This window comes from Dromiciops gliroides, chromosome 3 (assembly GCF_019393635.1).
Source record: "Dromiciops gliroides isolate mDroGli1 chromosome 3, mDroGli1.pri, whole genome shotgun sequence".
Classification (NCBI taxonomy): domain Eukaryota; kingdom Metazoa; phylum Chordata; class Mammalia; order Microbiotheria; family Microbiotheriidae; genus Dromiciops; species Dromiciops gliroides.
Genome location: NC_057863.1, coordinates 659,945,242 through 659,967,842, shown reverse-complemented (window position 1 = coordinate 659,967,842; position 22,601 = coordinate 659,945,242). Strand labels below are relative to the sequence as shown.

The window sequence follows — 22,601 nt, the reverse complement described above, 5'->3', positions numbered from 1 at the left end:
AGAGAATAGCAGGCTAAATCAGCAGACTTGACCATTCTCCTGTCCTTGGATTGAGAGAAGAGACCGTTCTTTACATCTCCACTATTCATTGGCAATTTCTTCTTACAATCAGTGGGAGAGTGTATGAGAAAGTGCTGGGAGGAAAGATTTCTGTCTCCTCTGCCAGCAAAAACAACAGCTATGTGAAAAACTCTGTACTTTTAAAAATGTTGACTTTCTCATCTGTGTTTCTCCTTGCAGTTAATAAAGTTGAGATGGCCATGAGAAAGGAATAAAAAGAGAGGCTAAGACCACATCTCAGAGGATTTAAAAAATGACAGATGTTAATTTTTATTGGGGGCTTCTTGCCTAGGTCAGATTATCTGTACCTTTGTATTCACTCAGAGATAGCAATATATTATAGAAAAAAGGAAGTCAATGGGGAGTCACTGATTATACTGCTTTCTTAAGCATACATGTCTTCAATAGATGGAATTCACAGGTAAAGAAAATTACTTTATTTGTGCAAGTCTTCATCTCCAACAAAAATCTCAGAGAGTTTTTGTGGTTATGTAAATTGACTTGCACTGTGTCACACAGACAGTATGTGACAGGGGCCATGTTACCTGTCAAGGTCTTTTGCAGTGGTGACAAAAACAGAATAGGGTCTTCTAGGCTTTACAGATATTATGTTTTTAATACTTGCTTATTGATGGACTGATTGATTTCTCCTTGGCTCCCTAGGTCACTCACCGGAAGGAAGAGACTCAATATGTCTAACTTGACCACTGTTGTGACTGAATTTCTCCTCATAGGGTTTTCTGACACCCGGGAGCTACAGATCTTGTACTCTTTGCTTTTCTTTCTCATTTACTCAGCAGGCTTGATGGGGAATCTCCTCATTGTCATCATCACCACCTTTGACAGGAGACTCCACACCCCCATGTACTATTTCCTGAGGAATCTGTCCATTGTAGATGCCTGCTTCATATCGATAACTCTACCCCAGGCATCAGTTAACTCCCTGGTGAACAACAGAGCTATCTCAGTTGCTGGATGTGCAGCCCAGATATTTCTGGTGATGTTCTTTTCATATTTTGAGTATTCTTTGCTCACTGTCATGGCCCGTGATCGCTATGTTGCCATATGTCACCCACTTCATTATCCAGTGATCATGAGTCCCCGGGTCTGTATGCAAATGAACTTAACCTGCTTGTTCACTGGCCTTCTGTTTGCAGGTTTCCATACTGGTTACACATTTCAATTGTCTTTTTGCCAATCCAATGTGATCCACCAGTTCTTCTGTGATATTCCTTCTCTTCTCAAGATTTCTTGCTCAGAGACACATAGCAATATATTATCCTTGCTTGCCTCTGCCATGCTGATTGGGGTTGGTGGCTTTGTCTTCATCACTGCATCTTACATTATGATATTGTCTACTGTGCTCAAATTTCCTATGAAAGAAGACCAAAGAAAAGCCTTCTCTACTTGTGTCCCCCACATCATTGTGGTTTCTTTGTTCCTTATTTCAGTCCTTTACGTGTACCTACAACCACCTTCAAGTTCTGGCTCCATTAAAGATATCATCTTTTCAGTATTCTATTCTGTAATACCTCCCTTTCTGAATCCCATTATATACAGTCTACGTAATAAAAAGATAAAAGAGGCTCTAAGAATAGTAATGAAGAGAAAGTTTGTATTAAAGATGAAAGGAAAAACTGTAGTTCTTTCCCAATGTTGCTCAACCTCATTCATCCAGAAATAAAAAAAAATCTCAGTAATAGCTTTATTTCTAGTATTATGTGTTTATGTTTTCTATTTGTGTGTTGTTGGGAACAGATGAATCATTGGTCTAAATTAGTAAAGAGCCCCTAGACCTGACATTGATATTTTCAATATTAATAGCAACATTATCCTTTTTATGTTTACTCAATAATTCAAAATTATTTATAATTCCATTAGTTCTTAGGTGATCCTTGGCAGCACTGCTTATGACATATAAAGAAAGAATATATACCAAATAGGATTGATAGAGGGTTTTTTTTCCCCAACCCTAATTTATGCAGAGAATTCTGGTCCCTTATAGCATTTCTGAGTTCATGTCAACCTTAGGATACTAGGGATACCCCTGAAGGTCACTGGGGGGGTCTTTTAAAAATAATATGCTGGGGGGCAGCTAGGCCATGCAGTGGTTAAAGCACCAGCCCTGGATTCAGCAAGACCTGAGTTCAAATCCAGCCTCAGACACTTGACACTTAGCTGTGTGACTCTGAGCAAGTCACTTAACCCTCATTGCCTAGCAAAAAAAAAAATGCTGGATTGATCATTCTTTTTTAAAACAAGCTATATGGAATAGATATTTGCAGTTAATAAACCCTCTATGTTTTCTTATATATGAAAATGTTCTTTTTTTTTAAACTTCTCTTAATTCATATGGCCAACTATTTAATTCAGATTCTACAGAAGACTCTTGTTCACCTATTTGTTTTTCAGGACTCATGGATTCCTTCCTTTAGAATTAATTCTCCAATTTTCACCTGTCAAATGACTATATGTTAGGAACAGGCCTAAATATGTCACTCTCCTACTAGGAAAGTTCTAATAGCTCCCTGTTGTCTCTGTGAATCAATGCAAACAATAATATGTAGAAGTTATTGTCATTCACAGTGTGACCCCAAACTATCATTCTGTACTAGATGTGAAAGGACAAGTGGAAGAAGATCAAAATGGTCAGAATATCAATAAAATAACCTTAAAACCCAAAGAAGAATATATCTTAGAATAATAAGTAACAGAATCTTAGAAAATAACAGGGCAAACATTAGAATATTTAGCACAAATATTAACAATATTTTTTTGGTTTTGGTGGGGCAATGGGGGTTAAGTGACTTGCCCAGGGTCACACAGATAGTAAGTGTCAAGTGTCTGAGGCTGGATTTGAACTCAGGTCCTCCTGAATCCAGAGCTGGTGCTCTATCCACTGCACCATCTAGCTGCCCCTACAATTGTTTTTGAAAAAAATGATTGATTTGGAACAAAAGAAGCAAAAGAGAAGATATATATATATATATATATATATATATATATATATATATATATATATATATATATATATATTACAGAGGTCAAAATGAATAAAATGTAAGAAGGAATGAGTGAAGGAAAAAAAAAACATTCCTTAAGCACTTACATTAAACCAAACACTGAACCACATCATGGTGATAAAAATAGAAAAAAAGAAAATAGTTCATTGTCTTAAAGAACTTATACTCTTGGTGGAAGGAATAAAACTTAAAGACAGGGGCAGCTAGGTGGAACAGTGGATAAAGCACTGGCCCTGGAGTCAGGAGAACCTGAGCTCAAATCCGACCTCAGACACTTAACACTTACTAGCTGTGTGGCCCTGGGCAAGTCACTTAACCCCAATTGCCTCACTAAAAAAAAAATTAAGGGGTGAGAGGGGAATGCACTGGGAGAAAGAGAAAGGGAAAGGTGGGATTGGGTAAAGTATTTCACATAAAAATCAAGGAAAAGCTTATGCAGTGGAGGGGAAGAAGGGTGAAGTGCTGGGAAGAGAGTGAAACTTACTCTCATCAGAATTGCCTCAAAGAGTGAATAATATACACACTTAATTGGGTATAGTAATCTATCTTACCCTGCAGGAAAGTAGGAAGGGAAGGGGATAAGGTAGCGAGGTTATAGCAGATTGGGGAAGGAGGCAGTCAGAAGCAAAACACCTCCGAGGAGGGAGAGTGAAAGGAGATAAAGAATAGAGTAAATGGCATGGGGAGGGAGCAGGATGGAGGGAAATTCAATTAACAATAGTAACTGTGACAAAATTTTGAAGCAATTTTGTCTGATAAAGCCCTCATTTTTCAAACACATAGAGAACTGGGTCAAAGCTGTTAAAATTACAGCCATTCCCAAGCCAATAAAGGATCAAAAGATATGAACAGTTTTCAGATTAAATAAACAAAGCTATCTATAGCCATATGAAAAAGTTTGCTCTCACCATTGATTAGGGAGGTGTGAGTCAAAAGAATTCTGGTGTACTATTTCATACCTATTGGATTGGGTAATGGGACAGCAGAGGAAAATGTCAAATATTGTAGAGGATATGAGGAAAATGAGACATTGATGAACTGTTGGTGGAGTTGTAAAATGATTCAACATTCTGTAGAGCATAATGGAACTATGTCCAAAGGGCTATAAAACCATGCATACTATTTGTCTAGTAATGCCACTGCTATGTCAGTATCCAAAAAGAGATTAAAATCCCCCAAAAGTTAAAGGATCTATATATCAAAAATATTTATGGCAGCACTTTTTTGGCGCAAAGAATTCAAAATTGAGGAGATGCCCATCAATTGGGAAATGGCTGAACAAACTGTGGGATGAGATAATGATGGAACACTATTGTGCTGTAAGAAGTGAAGAGCAGGATGCCCTCAGAAAAACCTCTAAAGAATTACATGAATTGATGCAAAGTGAGATGTACTGTATACAAAGTAACAACAATGTTATAAGATGATTGGCTGTGAATGACTTGGCTTATTCTCAGCAATGCAATGATCCAAGAGAACTCTGAAGGACCTATGAAAAATGTAATACATCTCCAGAGAAAGAAGAAATATTGACTGAATACATATTGAAGCATTATTTTTTAACTTTCTTTTTCTTAAGTTTTGCTTTCTGTTTTCTTTCACAACCTAATATGGAAATGTTTTGCAAGACTACACATGTATAACTTAAATTGAATTTCTTGAGTTATTAGGGGGTGGGGAGGGAGGGAGGAAGTGAATTTGGAACACAAAGTTTTCAAAATGGACAGTAAACACTTTTGAGGAGGGATAGGGTGAAAGAAGATAGAAAATAGAGTAAATATCAAGGGGAGGGAATAGAATGGAGGGAAATACTGTTAACAATAGTACACGTGAAAAAAATGTAAAGCAGAGATTAGGATGGAAAACTATTGTGCTGTGAGAAATGAGGAGCAGGATGCTATCAGAAGAACTTATGAAAGATGCAAGCCACCTACAGAGAAAGAACTGATAGTGGTCAAGTATAATTTTTTTGTTCCTTTTTCTAATTTTTTTTTGTCTGTTAGGTTTTACATGACTGCATATCCATAATTTATGTTGAATTGCTTGAGTTCTTAAGAGGAGCATGTGGAGGGAAGGAGGAAGAGAATTTGGAACACCAAGTTTTAAAAATCAATGTAAAAATTTGGTTTTACATATAATTTGGGAAAATAAAAAATAAAAAAGGATGTTAAAATTATTTTTCCATGTAATTGGGGGAAAATAAAATTCTGAATTTAAAAAATCTATAATAAATCAATTCAAATATATGATATAAAGCAGAAGTGTAATGCACTTGGGCTACAGGCCACAATATTCCTAATTGCCCACCTAATCAGATTATAATGTAATTAGAAAATATTTAATGAAACAAATACATATTCAAAAACACATAGATAATGTTAATGTATAGTTTTCTAATTCAATGTGCTACCCACAGGCATCCTTATCTATAATTTATTGGTATCCATTTCAATATGAGTTTGATACCACTGATGTAAAGAAACAAACATTCTCTCCATTCTGTCTCCCTCCCTCTTTCTTTCTCTCTCTCTGTATATATATATATACACACACATATATATACACATATATATGTACATATATATGTATATATATGTATATGTATATATGTATGTGTATATATATGTGTGTGTATGTGTATTTCATATTATAATAATTCAAATAATCAACAAATTTGAAGGACTGAAGGAATATCTAAAGTCATATATTTCAACCCAGGTGTTTCTACAGTGTCCCTAAGGTGTTAGTTATCTTTAAAATTAAAAAGTGGACTACTCAGTTTTCTTCATGAAAGCCTTCAAATATTTGAAGCCAGCTGTCATGTCCCCTCTAAGTTTTCTCATTACTTGGTTAAAAAATTCATCTTTTTTTTTTTGCAGGGCAATTAGGGTTAAGTGACTTGCCCAGGGTCACACAGCTAGTAAGTTTCAAGTGCCTGAGGCACTAATATAGCTTGGAATTAACATTTTTATCAATCTGTTTATTATTTGCTGAATTTATTCCAATTTGTCCATGTCCTTAATGTGGGGTACATGCAGAGTTAAGAAAGTGCTAGCACTAAGACTTCCATCAGCAGAATGGGTGAATAACAACCATTTGTTCCAATGGTCATGAAGGCAATTGAAGCAGGAACTATGAAACATTTAGAATTTTGTCAGACACCAGAGATGATGAGAAGGCCATTCACTGCATCCTGGGTCCTCTCCAATCATCTTGACTTTTTTCTTGCCACTACATTTCTATGACTCTAGATGAGAGAGTGAGACTGATGTCCTTGTGCAACTCTGCCTCACTTAAATTTGATCCACCTGCAAGTCAAGACATCACCATATGATGAAGGAGAAATGAAAACTCAGAAGAGAACATTGTAGGCCTGATCTGTTTCATTACTAATTTATTATTTTAAATCGGAAGACATGAGATATATTCAATGCTACCAATTAATAGCTATGTCAAAATGACACATGATATCAGGTGTTATATAACACTCTAAAAATTGGCAGTTATTTGTGACAAGTCTAGGGATTGCAATTGACCTATGATTTCAAGTACTCCAGTATGAGGAATCCCCCCAATACTGATAATCAGACCCTTCTCTACCAATTTTATACTTTTTTAAGAGGTGTATTTTTTCTTAATTTTTTCCAATTATATGTAAAATAGTTTTCAATATTCATTTTTGTAAGATTTTGAATTCTAAAATTTTCCCTCTCTCTCTTCTTTTCTTCTCCCCAAGACAGCAAGCAATCTGTCATAGTTTATATATGCAAAATCATGTTAAACATATTTCTATATTTTTCATGTTGTGAAAGAAGAATCAGATAAAAAGGAAAAAAAAACACACTCACAGAAATCAACAAATAAAGTGAAAGTAATATGCTTTGATCTCCAGTCAGACTCCATAGTTCTTTTTTCTGGATGTGGACAGCATTTTCCATCATGAGACTTTTGTACTTGTCTTGGATCATTTTATTCCTTAGAATAGCTAATTGTATCACAATTGATCATCAGATAATGTTGCTGTTACTCTGTACAATGTTATGAGGGGGTTTTTTTACCTGAATGTGATGTAAAAAGTAAAATGTATTTTAAAATGTTTTCCACAAAATTTGTGAAGCTCTCTTGCTTATATGTCAGTAAAAACCATAATCATAGCCACAATATATTTGAATCAATTGAGCTATCAAACCGAACATGTCTCAGCATACGTAGATCTCCCTCTTTTCTGCCTTTTGAAGAAGAGGGTTGAAGAGGGTTATTCAATTATTTTGAGGGAAGCTGAGGGATAATGAATCTTACAGTCATAGTAAGTATGCAAATACATGAAGATTAATTAATATTTCTTGAACCCCAACCCAGTACTCCTGAAAAGACTTTACTTGGCACCTTATCTTTTTCTATCCAGAGATAATTACCTCAGGACAATACCGTCTGCCTCTCTGTATTTGACTGGAGTGCAGGGATACTGTCCCCAAGGAAATGCAAGGACAGTCTAGCAAATGTGAAATTGGTCTATTGGGGCCATCCTATCAAACATGCTGCCCAACTTCAGCTACAGATATAATGGGAAAACTTGGGGAAAAGCTTGCTTCCAGAAAAGGAGAATACAATTATGATGACAACGGAAACTATGATTTTATGCCAATACAGTAGGAATTCAGAAGGTCTTTTCCATCCCCAGGAAATTCAGTAATGTCATCTCTGAGCAACTGAGATTGGAGAAAATAACAGCAAAAAGACTTGGTGCCATATTCAGGTAGGAGAAAGTAAGTTTGAATGGAATGCTTTTTTTTCCTATTCCCCCTTTTATTTATTTCTCCCTTCCTTCCTTCCTTTCCCTATCCTTCTATATATTCCCTTTTTCAAACATTTCAGAAGTTTCATTCCTTTCCTGATAAGGGATGTCACAACTTAGGAAAATAAATTAAAATGTAAGCATGGTTACAATTAAAAGTGAGTTAGTCTGTAAAAGAGCAAAAAAAACAGCTATACACCTGAGTACAGGTTAGAGTACAGAGAATGCATTCATATACTCATGGCTGTGTGGGTGTGTATGGTTGTATCATAGATGAAGAACTGGCATGGATAGTAAAGGCCATCCAGTACAATAATTTCATTTTAGAGATAGGAAACTGCATAGAGAGGAAAAGTGACTTGCTGAAGGTTGCAGTTGTAAGAGGCTTAACTCAAATATGAAACCACATCTGCTTAATTCCAAACCTGGTGTTACTACCCATCTATAATCAAAACCCTTCCTTCATTGAATCAAGTATCATTTGCCTAAAAGTATGTGGTCTAGTGGCTGCTGGTAGACATGACTAATGCCAAAAATATTAAGGAGAAGTAAACAAAAGGAAGATAATACATTTTTGTAGTTGCCAATATTTCAAAGTTTTCTACTTCAAGTGCATGGATATGTTCAGCAGGGAGATGTGAAACCTTTAGAAAGATCTGGATACAAAACAGGTGATACAAAACAAGGAGTTAGAGAAAGCAAGAAAATTAAGCCTTTTGTCACCTGAAAGTGATGTCTTATACCTTCAAACAAGAGAGCTTTTATCTCCCTAACCTACTTTAAATATTTGTGAATTTCATTTTTTTCACTACTTCTATCTCTAAAATTTATTCCTCTTTTCTTACTTTTTATTGGGTAGCCATGCTGCTGATATTGGATTACTTACTGATGCTGCCTAGCCACAGATTTTATCACATACTTCTCTGGAACTAGAACAAATGGGTTTGTACATATTAAATGTTTAAATAAACCTCAGCTTTTAGTGTTGATTCACAAAACCCTATACATATAGGAAGCAGGAGTTCATATGATTTTTCAGAATAGCTTCTTAGTCCATTATCCCAATGATAGACTCAGATATAGTGATGGATACCTCCTCTGCCCAATCCAGGTACCAAGGGTTTAAGAGATTCAATTTTTGGTTCTCATGTATGACAGATATTTAAAAAATATTTTTGTGTTAGCGTTGCAGGAACTTTTTTCTCTATATTGTAGTGATGATGCTATCACTCTGAAAAACTTGTAGCTTGGGTCTCCAATGTATCATTTAATGTTTAATTGGTACCTTTATTCTTTTTATATCACATTGATTAATCAATTTTCCCTCAATATCACCCCCCAAGAGCAGTCACTTGTTTTTTTGTTGTTGTTTGTTTTGTTTGTGCTTTTTGTTTGTTTGTTTGTTTGTTTGTTTGTTTTTCTTTTTGTATTTTTTGCTGGGAAATGAGGGTTAAGTAACTTGCCCAGGGTCACAAAGCTACTAAGTGTCAAGGGTCTGAGGCCATATTTGAACTCAGGTCCTCCTGAAGGAGGCCAGTGTTTTCTTCACTGTGCCACCTAGCTGCTCCCAGAGCAGTCATTTGTTAAAATATTTTTAAAATGTAGTCTTTCTGTGGGAAAACAGAAGTTCCATTATTGGTGGTGCTCTAAAGTGGTCCAACCATTATGGAAAGCAATTTGGAATAATGCCTAACCAACTATTTAATTGTGAAAAATGTTCCTTGATTCAGTGATTTATTCCAAAGAGATTTTAAAAAGTGAAAAGACATTCATTTTTTTTTTTTTGTGATGACAAAGAATTTTTAACTTAGAGGATCAACTTCAGTTGGGGAAGGAAAAATAAATTTTGGTCAGCAAATGTGATGGAATACTATTGTACTTTAAGTACTCAAGGGGATAATTTCAGGAAAACCTGGGAAGAGGAAGACCTATGTAAACTGATGCAATGTGAAGTAGGAAGAAACAGAACAACATATAATAAAAAGAATATAGCAAAGACAATCAACTTTGAAAGACTTAGTAATTCTAATCAATACAACATCAAATAACAATTCCAAAGGACTCATGATGAAACACATTGTCCACCTTTAGATAGAGTCAGGGTACAGATTAATGAATATTTTCTTCTTTGCTTGCTTCCTTGCTTCCTTTTCCTTCCTTCCTTCCTTCCTTCCTTCCTTCCTTCCTTCCTTGCTTCCTTGCTTCCTTGCTTCCTTTTCCTTCCTTCCTTCCTTCCTTCCTTCCTTCCTTCCTTCCTTCCTTCCTTCCTTCCTTCCTTCCTTCCTTCCTTCCTTCCTTCCTTCCTTCTTTCCTTCCTTCCTTCCTTCTTTCCTTTGTTTCTTTCCTTCTGAAATAGCTAATGTGGTCATTTGTTTTAAGTGACTATACATATGTTTAATAGGTTTTGTTTTGTTATCTTCTCAATGGGTGGGGGAGGAGGAGGAATTAGGAAAGAATTCAGGACTACAAATGAATATGCATTTATGATTATAGGTGTGTGTATGTATGTATGTATGTGTATGCACTTATGTATGCATATATGCATTACATATAAACAAAATGTAAGTCCTATTCTAGGACCCGATTGCTCCTCCTTTCAAAAATTATGGAGACTTTAAGCCCAGACGTGGCTTCCTACCTATTGACCCAAAGTCCTGGATCTTTAACCTTGAAATTCTTCTTTAGAGAACTAGTGAGCTTAAGTAAAAAAAGGGTTGTAGTGTCAAGAAAAAGTGCTCCTTTGGATGCCATTCAATATGAAATAAGGGTAGAACTAGGGATGATTGGCACTGCATTTTGCTCACCTGATGCCTCTCAATGTAAGAAAATTGAAGTGATAAGATCAGGATAAGCAATGACCAGCTATAATGAAAATTAGATGAAGTGAGATTATTTCAAAGGAGCAGAGAGAATATTAGGCCAAGTCAGCAGACTTCACCACCCTCCTGTCCTTGGATTGTGGCATAATACTGTTCTATACAAGTCCACTATTAACTTGCAATTTCTTCTTTCCTTCAGTGGGACAGTATGTCTGAGACAGCGGTAGGAGGAAAGATTTTAGTCCCTGACTCCACTGTTAGCAAAAGTAACAGGTATGGTTAGAAACTATGCCTTTTAAAAATTTTCTGAGTTTTTCATCTAAGCTGTTTATGGCTATTGATAGAGATGAGATGGCCATGGGAAAAGAAAACAATTAGAAGCTAAGACCATACTTCAGAGAACCTTTAAAAAAGAAAGGATTGTAGTTTTCATTGATGGCTTTTCACCTAGGTCAGATTGTCCATACCTGTGCACTCACTCAGAGATAAGTAATACATTATAGAAAAAAGGAAGTTGATGTGGGCTCACTGGTAACATTAGTTTGATTGCTTAAGCATCCATGTCTTTAATAGATGGAATTCCTAAGTATGGGTCCTTATCTACATAAAAATCTTGTGAGTTTCCTTGAGAGGTAACCTGATTTGCCCAGGGTCACAGGGCAGTACAAAACAGTAGTTATGTTTCCTGTCAAAGACTTATGCAGTAGTGATAAAAACAGAATGAAGTCTTCTAGGCTTTATAGATGCCATGTTTTTTGTTTGTTTTGAATTTTAGTGAGGCAACTGGGGTTAAGTGACTTGCCCAGGGTCACACAGCCAGTAAGTATTATGTGTCTGAGGCCGGATTTGAACTCAGGTACTCCTGACTCCAGGGCCGGTGCTCTATCCACTGCGCCACCTAGCTGCCCCTCAGATATTATGTTTTAAAGTTGCTGACTGATGAAGTGATTGATTTCTTCTTGGTTTTCTAGGTCATTCGTTTGATAAAAGAGTCTGAAAATGTCTAACTTGACTACTGCTGTGACTGAATTTCTTCTCATGGGGTTTTCTAACACCAGAGAACTGCAGATCTTGTATTCTTTGCTTTTCTTTCTCATTTACTCAGCAAGCTTGATGGGAAATTTTCTCATTGTCATCATCACCACTTTCGACAAGAGACTCCACACTCCTATGTACTTTTTCCTAAGGAATCTGTCCATTGTGGATGCCTGCTTCATTTCAACAACTTTGCCCCAGGCATCTGTTAACTCCCTGATGAACAACAGAGCTATCTCAGTTACTGGATGTGCAGCTCAGATATTTCTGGTGGTTTTCCTTGCATATTTTGAGTTTACTTTGCTCACTGTCATGGCCCGTGATCGCTATGTTGCCATATGCCACCCACTGCACTATCCAGTGATTATGAGTCCCCGGGTCTGTATGCAGATGACCTTAACCTGCTTGTTCACTGGCCTTCTGTATGCAGGTTTCCATACTGGTTACACATTTCAATTGTCTTTTTGCCAATCCAATGTGATTCACCAATTCTTCTGTGATATCCCCTCTCTTCTCAAGATTTCTTGCTCAGAGACATTTGGCAATACATTATCCTTGCTTGTCTCTGCCCTGGTAGTTGGGGTTGGCTGCTTTGCCTTCATCACTGCATCTTACATTAGGATATTGTCCACTGTGCTCAAATTTCCTGTGAAAGAAGACCAAAGAAAAGCCTTCTCTACTTGTGTCCCCCACATTATTGTGGTTATTTTGTTCCTTATTTCAATTTTTTATGTGTACCTACAACCACCTTCACATTCTGCGTCCATTAAAGATATATTTTTTTCAATATTCTATTCCATGATACCTCCCTTTCTGAACCCTATTATATACAGTCTACGTAATAAACAGGTAAAAGAGGCTCTAAGAATAATAATGAAAAGAAGCTTGTGTTAAAAAATAAAGGATGAATTCTAGCTTTTTCCCAATGTTGCTAACCTAATTCATCCATAAAGAAAAAATCTCATTAACAGATTTATTTTTAGGATGTTTGAGTTTATTGACTTTATTGAACAGGCAGGTTTTTTTTGTTTTGTTTTGTTTTTACTTTGAATAGAATTTAATTTTCCAAAATATATGTAAAAACAAATTTTAACATCAATATTTTAAAACTTTGTGTTCCAACTTCTCTTCCTCCCTCCATTACCACCTGCCACCCACAAGACCTCAAGCAATTCAAAATAATTTATACATGAATAGCCATGGGAAAACCCCCATATTAGCTAGTTGTGAGATAAAACAGTCAAACCACCCCCCCCAAAAAAAAAACTTCAGATTAAGGAATTGTCAAAGAGGAAAAGAAAAAAAAATTAAATGTGTTTCCATCTGTTTTGAGATACTATCAGTTCTTTCTCTGCAGATGGGCTGCAATCTTCACAAGTCCTTCAGGGTTATATTGGATCATTTCCTTGCCAAAAATGACCACATATTTCCTAGCAGATCATCCCCCACTATTGCTGTTATTTTGTATATAGTACATTTTACTCTGCTTCAGTTCATGTAGGTCTTTCCAGGTTTTCCTGATAGTATCCTGTTCATCATAACCTGTATATAGTACCTTAAGCTCGACAGAGAATTTCTTGACAATAGCCCAGCAAAGTAGGTACCATATGTTTTACCATTATAATCAATCATCATAACTATTTCCCTCCATCCCACTTCCTTCCCATGACATTTACTCTATCTTCTTTTTACCTATTTCTCCTCAAAAGTGTTTTACTTCTGACTATCCTCTCCCCTGCTCTGCACTCCCTTTTTTCACCCTTCCTTCCTTATCCTCCTCCCTTCCTACTTTCTTTCAGGGTTAAATAGATTACTCCTCCCAATTGGGTGTGAATGTTATTCCCTCCATGAGCCCACTCCGATGAGATCAAGATCCCTGAGCTAATTCTGTGTTCTAATTTTTTCTTCCTCCCTCCCTCCTCAACCCTTCCTATGAGATCACACAGTTCAATATGTCATGTTTGTGCAGTAATGCAGAACATCTTCATCTTCTTTGAAAGTGTTTTGCTTTTTACTGCTCTCTCCCCAAATCTGCCCTTCCTTCCTTCCCTTCTCCCACCCCCCCCCTTATCTTCCTCCCCTCCCTCAGGGGAAAAATATATTACTATACCTACTTGAGTATATATGTTAGTCTTTCTTTGAGTCAATTCTGATGATAGTAAGCTTCATTCACTCCCCAACTCCTTCCTCCTCTTCTCTTCCCCTCCATAAGCTTTTTTCTTGTTTCCTTCATGTGAACTACCTCTCCCCAGACCATCTCTCCCCTTCCCCCTCCCCCAGTCTATTGCTCCTACACCTCAACCCTATTTTAAAGATGTCATCATGAGTTAGTTAGGTGGCACAGTGGACAAAGCACCAGCCCTGGACCCAGCAGGTACCCAGCCCAAATATGGCCCCAGACATAAGACATGCCCACCTTGTTTGCGCCACAAAGGACAAAACATAAATGCTTTACAGATATCATTCCTTCATATTCAGTTCAGACCTGTGTCCTCTGTGAATTCCTTAATGAGATAGTTCTTATGAGTTTGAAATATTATCTTTCCATGTAGGAATGTAAACAGTTTGATCATTTAATATCCCTCATGAAGTCTTTCCTGTTTACCTTTTTATGCTTCTCCAGGGTCTTGTATTTGAAAGTAAAATTTTCTATTCAGTTCAAGTCTATTCATCACAAATGCCTGAAAGACCTCTTTCTTATTGAAATCCCATTTTTTCCTCTGAAAGATTTTGATCAGTTTTGCTGGGTACATGATTTGTGGCTGTAGTCCCAATTCCTTTGCCCTCTGGAATATCATATTCCATGCCCTCTGGTCCTTTAATATAGAAGCTGCTAGATCTTGCTTTATCCTTATTGGAGCTCCACAGTATTTGAATTTCTTTTTTTTTTTCTGGCTGCTTGCAATATCTTCTCCTTCACCTGGGAGTTCTGAAATTTAGCTATAATAGTCCTGGAGGTTTTTCTTTTGGGATGTCTTTCAGGAGGTGATGGGTGGATTCTTTCAATTTCTATTTTAGCTTCTGCTTCTAGAATATCAGGGCAATTTTCCCTCACAATCTTTTGGAGGATGGTGTCTAAACTCTTGTTTTCATCATGGTTTTCAGATAGTCCAATGATTTTCAAATTATCTCTCCTAGATTTATTTTCTAGGTCAGCTGTTTTTCCAAGGAGATATATCACATTGCCCTCTATTTTTTCATTCAATTGGATTTGCTTTACTGTGTCTTGGTTTCTCATAAGGTCACTAGCTTCCATTTTTTCAATCCTAATTTTTAGGCAGTTATTTTCATCATACAGTTTTTTAATCTCCTTTTCCATTTGGCTTTTCAAACTGTTGACTTTTTTCTTATGACTCTCCTGCATCACTCTCATTTCTCTTTCCATTCTTTCCTCCCTTTCTCTACATCTTCTATTTCTCCTACTTTCTCTTTAAAGTCCCTTTGAGAACTTCCATGGCCTGAGACCAGTTCATATTTTTCTTGGAAGCTTTGGATGTTGGAGCTTTGTCCCTTGAACAGGCAGTTTTCTGACTGAGAAATCAAAGCTGTCTATTGCCATATGAAAAAAATGATCTAAATCACTATTGATTAGAGAATTACAAATTAAAACAACTCTGAGGTACCACCTGACACCTATCAGATTGGCTAATATGACAAAAAAGGAAAATAATAAATGTTGGAGAAGCTGTACAAAAATTGGAACACTAATGCCTTGTTGGTGAAGCTGTGAACTGATCCAACCATTCTGCAGAACAATTTGGAATTATGCCCAAAGGGTTATAAAACTGTGCATACCCTTTGACCCAGCAATACCACTTTTGGGTCTTTTCCCCAAAGAGATCATAAAAAGGCAAAAGGACCCACATGTAAAAAAATATTTACAGCTGTTCTTTTTGTGGTGGCAAGAATTGGAAATTGAGGGGCTGCCTATCAATTGGGGAATGGCTGAACAAGTCATGGTATATGAATTTAATGGAATTCTATTGTGCTGTAAGAAGTGATGATCAGGCAGATTTCAGAGAAACCTGGAAAGACTTGCATGAACGGATGATGAATATGATGAGCAGAACCAGGAGAATATTGTACCCAGTATCATCAATATTATGTGTTGATCAACTGTGATAGACTTGATTCTTCTCACCAATACAATGATGCAAGAAAGTTCCAAAGGACTAATGATGGAAAAGACTCTCCAAATCCAGAAAAAATAAAGAACTGTGGAATATGAATGCAGATTGAACCATACTATTTCTTTTGGTTTTGGTGCTGTTATTTTTCTTTTTTTGAGCTTTTTCCTTTTTGTTCTGATTATTGTCTTATAATATGACTAATGCAGAAATATGTTTAATGTTATTGTACATGTATAACCTTTATTGGATTACTTGCCATTTTGTGGAGGGGTGGAGGAAGGGGAGGAAGGGAGAAAATTTTGAAATTAGAATTCTCATAAAAACAAATGTTGAAAACTCTCTCTCTGTGTAACCAGAATATAATAAAATACTTTTATAATTTAAAAAAGAATGCTGAGAGATATTAATGGTCACATACCCAAGGAAATCACTTATAGAAGTGAAGGTACCACATCTATGAGAATATCCATAGCAACCATTTTTTGGTATAAGATGAATCAAAATGGGAGAACAACATATTAGTGTAAGAAAATATATTTTACTCACAGAGCAAATGCTATGAGTAAAAGAAGATAAGAGTAAAAAGACCAGCAAAAACAACGTAAACAAGGTGCAACACAGCAGTGTCCTATTAGTAGAAGGATGGGGAGCTATGGGGTTTAAATATTTTAAAATCTGTTAGATGATGTTACTCTGTTGGTAGGCTTCCTTAACTAGCTTCCCTCTTGTAAGGAAAGGCGAAGCTATGATAGATCCTTTGGAACTAAATGTGATGCAAAAATGAAATATATGTTAAAACATTTTAATATAAAATTTGTGAAACTTTCTGGTCTTTATGCCGTCAAAGCTATGACCATAGCCAGCATATATTTGTATCAACTGAGCTAACAAGGCAAAGAAGGCAAACATGCTCAGGAAACTTGGAAATCTATGTTTTTGCCTTTTGAAGAATTTTGAAGAGGGCTTTTAAAATCATGTTGAAGGAACCTGGAATATAATGAATCCTACAGCCCTAGTTCATATTTACACAAGCACATTAATTATTATGTCTTAAACTCCAACCCAATGGTCCTGAGAGGACTTTACTTGGCACCTTGTCTTTTTCTATCCAGAGAAAATTACTTCAATGAAATGATCTCTGACTCTGTATTTGGCTGGAGACCAGGGACACTGTCCCCAAGGAAATGCAAGAACTATCTAGCAAAGGTAAAATGATCCCATTAGGGCCATCCTATCAAACATGTCCAACTTCAGCTACAAATATAATAGTGGAAATTGAAGGAAAACATGCTTCCCAAACAAGAAGAACAGAATTATGATGGCCAGACAACAATGGAAACTTTATAATTCTGTGGCAGTCCAAGAAAATTTCTGAAATCTTTTCCATGGTATGGGAATTCAGTAATATCATCTCTGAGCAACACAGGTTGGATAAAATAACAGCAAGTAGGAGGCTTGTTGGCTGATTCTAGTAGGAGATAGTGGGTTTGAACGATATGCATTTCCCCCATTTCCCATTTTTTTTTGTTTTCCCCTTCTTTCCTTCCTTCCTTCCTCCCTCCCTTCCTTCCTTCCTTTCTCTCTTCCATCTGTCTTTCCTTCCTCCCTTCCTTCCTTCTTTCCTTCCTTCCTTTTTTCTTCCGTCTTTTCTTTCTCTAACCTACTATATACATATATATATATATGTGAATTTCATATTTTTATCTTATTTCCTATCTCTAAATTTTCTTTCTCTTTCTTCCTTTTTTACCTGCAAGCCAGGCTGTTGATATTGGACCACACCTTGATGTTCTCCAGACACACATCTATCATGTCCCTGTCTTTAAGCAGAACAAATGAGTTAGTACATACAAAATTTTTATACAAAACCCAGTTCTTTGTGTCCATTTTTAACAACATGGTCATGCAGGAAATAGGATTCCTCAAAGTCTTTTTGATAGTTTCTTTGTACATTATCACGATCATCTCAGATATCATGATGAAGATGTCCTTTGCCCAGTCCAGGTACAAAGAGTTTAAGAGATTCAGTTTTTGGTTCTCACATATGAGAGGTATCTGAAAAGTAATGATGCATTAGCCTTGCACAGACTTTTGGTTCTATGTTGTGGTGATGATGCTATATCCCTGGAAAACCTGCCCCAGAAGTCTCTCATGTATCTTCCTATTTAAATCACATTGATTGAACAAATTTTCATCGAGGGCTCTTGTTGTTGTCCTTAACTCTTGAAGAGGACCCTCAAATTGTGGAGATATCATAATTTGCAGTGAATTGGATTTAAGCGAGGGAGGGCTATGCAAAGTCAGCAACCTCACTTTCCCCTTCAAAGCCATTATAGTCCAGTGGCAATATTTATATTAGTTTGACTAGAGATGGCCCCAGATGTTTAAGTTAATTTGGATTATGTGACTTGGCAGGGTCACACAGTAAGTTTCTGAGGTGAGATTTGAACTTAGCTCCTCCCAACTTCAGGGTCAGTGCTCTATCTATTTTGCTACCAAGATTCCCTCTACCATTAAGAGCATTTACTTATAAAATATTTTTTTAAAATATAATCTCTGTGGGAAAAGAGAGAGACCATCATTTGCTGTGCTCTAAGGTGATCCAACCATTATGGAAAGCAATTTGGAAAAATGCCCAACAAGAAATTGAATTGTGAATAATACCCTTTGATTCAGTGATACCATTTATTCCAAAGAGGTTAAAGAAAGAGGGAAAGGACACATATGTATAATATATATTCATAGCAATTTTTTATATGAAAATGAATAGTTAACTGAGGAGTTCAGCTTCAATTGGGGAATGGAAAACACATTGTGGTCTGCAAACGTGATGGAATTAACATATCCACAATGCAAGTCCTATGCCAGGACCTGATTGCTCCTCTTCTAAAGATATTAAAATAGAAAAGTAATGGTCAAGAAATGGCTTCCTACCTATTGACCCAAAGTCCTGGATCTTTAACCTTGAAAGACCTCTTTAGGGAATTAATGGTCATAAGAGAAAGTCTGCTGGAATATGAGGACAGAGTACTCCCTTGGATGCCATTCCTTATAAGACAACTGTAGAGTTGGGCATAATGGGCCATTCATTTGGCTTGAATGATGCGTATGAATTGGAGAAAATTGAAATAATAAGATCAATATAACCAGGTATGGTGAAAATTAGATGAAGTGAGATTATTCAGAGGAGCAGAGAGAATAGCAGGTTAAATCAGCAGATGTGACCATTCTCCTGTCCTTCGATTGAGAGAAGAGACTGTTCTTTACATCTCCACTATTCATTGGCAATTGCTTCTTATAATCAGTGGGAGGGTGTATGAGAAAGTGTTGGGAGGAAAGATTTCTGTCTCCTCTGCCAGTAAAAAAACAACAGCTGTGTGGGAAACTGTACTTTTAAAAATCTTGACTTTTTCTTCTCTGTTTCTCCTTGCAGTTAATAAGGCTGAGATGGCCATGAGAAAGGAATAAAAGAGGCTAAGTAAGACCACATCTCAGAGGACTTGAAAAATAAAAGATGTTCATTTATGTTGAGGGCTTCTTGCTTAGGTCAGATTATCTGTACCTTTGTATTCACTCAGAGAAAGCAATAAATTATAGAAAAAAAGGAAGTCAATGTGGAGTAATTGGTTACACTGCTTTCTTAAGCATATATGTCATCAGTAGATGGAATTCACAGGTACAGAAAGTTACTTTACCTGTTCAAATCTTCATTTCCTATAAAAATCTCAGAGAGATTTCTAAATATGTAAATTGACTTGCCTAGGGTCTCATAGCCAGTATATGACAAGGCCTATGCTGCCTATCAAGGTCTTTTGCAGTGGTGATAAAAACAGAATCGTGTTTTCTAGGCTTTACAGATATTATGTTTTTAATATTTGCTTATTGATACACCGATTGATTTCTCTGTGGCTCCCTAGGTCACTCACTGGATGAAAGAGACTGAAAATGTCTAACTTGACTACTTCTGTGACTGAATTTCTCCTCATGGGATTTTCTGACACCCGAGAGCTACAGATCTTGTACTCTTTGCTTTTCTTTCTCATTTACTCAGCAGGCTTGATGGGGAATCTCCTCATTGTCATCATCACCACCTTTGACAAGAGACTCCACACTCCTATGTATTTTTTCCTTAGGAATCTGTCCATTGTGGATGCCTGCTACATATCAACTACCGTGCCCCAGGCATGTATTGACTCCCTGGTGAACAACAGAGCTGTCTCAGTCACTGGATGTGCAGCTCAGGTATTTCTGGTGATGTTCTTTTCATATTTTGAGTATTCTTTGCTCACTGTCATGGCCCGTGATCGCTATGTTGCCATATGTCACCCACTGCACTATCCAGTGATTATGAGTCCCCTGGTCTGTATGCAGATGACCCTAACCTGCTTGTTCACTGGCCTTCTGTATGCAGGTTTCCATACCGGTTACACATTTCAATTGTCTTTCTGCCAATCCAATGTGATTCACCAGTTCTTCTGTGATATCCCCTCTCTTCTCAAGATTTCTTGCTCAGAGACATTTGGCAATACATTATCCTTGCTTGCCTCTGCCCTGGTAGTTGGGGTTGGCTGCTTTGCCTTCATCACTGCATCTTACATTAGGATATTGTCTACTGTGCTCAAATGTCCTATGAAAGAAGACCAAAGAAAAGCCTTCTCTACTTGTGTCCCCCACATCATTGTGGTTTCTTTGTTCCTTATTTCAGGATCTTATGTGTACCTACAACCACCTTCAAATTCTGGATCCATTAAAGACATAATATTTTCAGTATTCTATTCTGTAATACCTCCTTTTCTGAACCCTATTATATATAGTCTACGAAATAAACAGATAAAAGAGGCTTTAAGAACAGTAATGAAGGGAAAGCTTTTGTTAAAGAGTAAAGGATAAACTCTAGTTTTTTTTTTCCCAATGTTGCTCAATCTAATTCATCCATAAGTAAAAATTCCATTAATATATCGATTTTTATGATTTTGTGAGCTTATTGTTTTCTATTTGTGTTTTAATGAGTACAGATGAATCTTTGGCCTAAATTGGTAAAAATCTTCTAGAATTGACTGTGATATTGTCAATATTAACTGCAACATTATCATTTTGAGACAAATTCAAGAATTCAAAATCATGTAATTGCCTGAGATCTTAGGTATTCTTTGGCAGCACTGCTTATGACATATATATATATATATCCAAGTATGATTGATAGAGTTACTTTTCCAACTCTAATTTGAACAGAAAATTCTGGTTGTTAGAGTATTGCTGAATTTATCTCAACCTAAGGATTCTAGGGGTACCCCCTGAAGGTCACTGGAGTGTCTTTTAAAAAATAATATGTAGGGGCAGCTAGGTGGTGCAGTGGATAAAGCACTAGACTTGGATTCAGGAGAACTTGAGTTCAAATCCGGCCTCAGACACTTGACACCTACTAGCTGTGTGACTCTGGGCAAGTCACTTAACCCTCATTGCCCTGCAAAAAAAATTAAATAAATAATATGCTTGGGGGCAACTAGGTGGTACAGTGGATAAAGTACCAGACCTCTAAGTTCAAATCCGGTCTCAGACACTTTACACTTATTAGCAGTGTGACCCTTGGCAGGTCACTTAATGCACATTGCACTACAAAAAAAAATATTCTGGATTTATCATTCTTTTTTAAAGCATGCTATATGGAATAGACCTTCACAGTTCATTCACCCTCTATGCTTTTCTTGTATATGAAAATGTTCTTTCTTTTAACATTCTCTCCATTCATTTGCCCAAATATTTATTTCACATTCTACTGAACACTCATGAATTATTCAATGTTATCCTACTTGTTTTTCAAGACTCAGGGATTACTTCCTCTAGAATCAATCCTCCAATTTTCACATGGTTGTCATACTGCTACATGTTAGGAACAGGCCTAAATATGTCACTGTCCTACTGAGAAAGCTCTAATAGCTCCCTGTTGTCTCTGTGATTAAATGCAAAGAATAATATGTAGACATTATTGTCATTCACTCTGTCTCCAACCTACCATTCTGGACTAGAGGTGAAATAACAAGTCAAAAATGAAAATTGTCAGAAGAGTAATAAAATAATTACAGAAATATGAACATATCTTAGAGTAAAAAATATCAGAATCAGAGAAAATAATATGGCAAACATTAGCATATTTAGCAAGTCCTTTAAAAAAAAGAATGATTTGGAACAAAAAAAGCAAAAGAGAAGAAATTATAACTAAATTAAAAGGAAAAAGATGTAAGAAAGAATGAGTGAAGGAAAAAAATATTTCCTGAGCACTTATAACAAACCAAACACTGAACCAAATCCTGTTGATAAAAATAGAAAAAAAGGAAATAGTTCGTTGTCTTGAAGAACTTATACTCTAGGTAGAAGTTATAAAGACAGTTCAGCTATTGGGTAGATGGTCGGGTCAGAATTCTTAAGTTTTCAGAGGGTTAGAGGGCAAAGCCATCCTTAGATGGCATCATTTGGTCAGATGACAGTGTCAGCAGTCTATAGGCTTCAATGGCAGCATAATAGAAAGGCCCGGTGGTCACATGTGTAACTTAAGGATGTAGAGCTAATGAGTTCAATGTCATCTAACCTATGTGAACATGTTGTTGTTGTTAGCCATTTTTCACACATACCCAACTTCTTGTGATCCCCTTTGGGGTTTCTAGGCGAGGATACTGTCATGATTTGACATTTCATTTTCCATGTCATTTTACAGATGAGGAAACTGAGGCAAACAGGGTTA

General features: G+C 36.5%; 3 protein-coding genes across 3 annotated transcripts; all 3 read left to right on the top strand.

Moving 5' to 3' along the window:
- The first annotated feature begins 751 nt into the window (after nucleotides 1-751).
- LOC122748387 (olfactory receptor 14C36-like) lies at nucleotides 752-1,744 on the top strand. The gene has a single exon (XM_043994031.1). It carries the CDS (start codon nucleotides 752-754, stop codon nucleotides 1,742-1,744), a length of 993 nt encoding a protein of 330 aa, XP_043849966.1.
- Nucleotides 1,745-11,696: 9,952 nt separating this feature from the next.
- Nucleotides 11,697-12,502, top strand: LOC122751119 (olfactory receptor 14C36-like). The gene is given in 2 exon segments (XM_043998059.1): nucleotides 11,697-12,465; nucleotides 12,468-12,502. Coding segments are annotated over 2 exon segments (804 nt in total).
- A 7,305-nt stretch (nucleotides 12,503-19,807) lies between these two features.
- LOC122748386 (olfactory receptor 14C36-like) lies at nucleotides 19,808-20,752 on the top strand. The gene has a single exon (XM_043994030.1). It carries the CDS (start codon nucleotides 19,808-19,810, stop codon nucleotides 20,750-20,752), a length of 945 nt encoding a protein of 314 aa, XP_043849965.1.
- Nucleotides 20,753-22,601: the final 1,849 nt, after the last annotated feature.

Excerpts from the sequence above, each read along its gene's own strand:
- LOC122748387 (XM_043994031.1), top strand. The coding sequence starts at position 752 with ATGTCTAACTTGACCACTGTTGTGACTGAATTTCTCCTCATAGGGTTT.
- LOC122748386 (XM_043994030.1), top strand. The coding sequence starts at position 19,808 with ATGTCTAACTTGACTACTTCTGTGACTGAATTTCTCCTCATGGGATTT.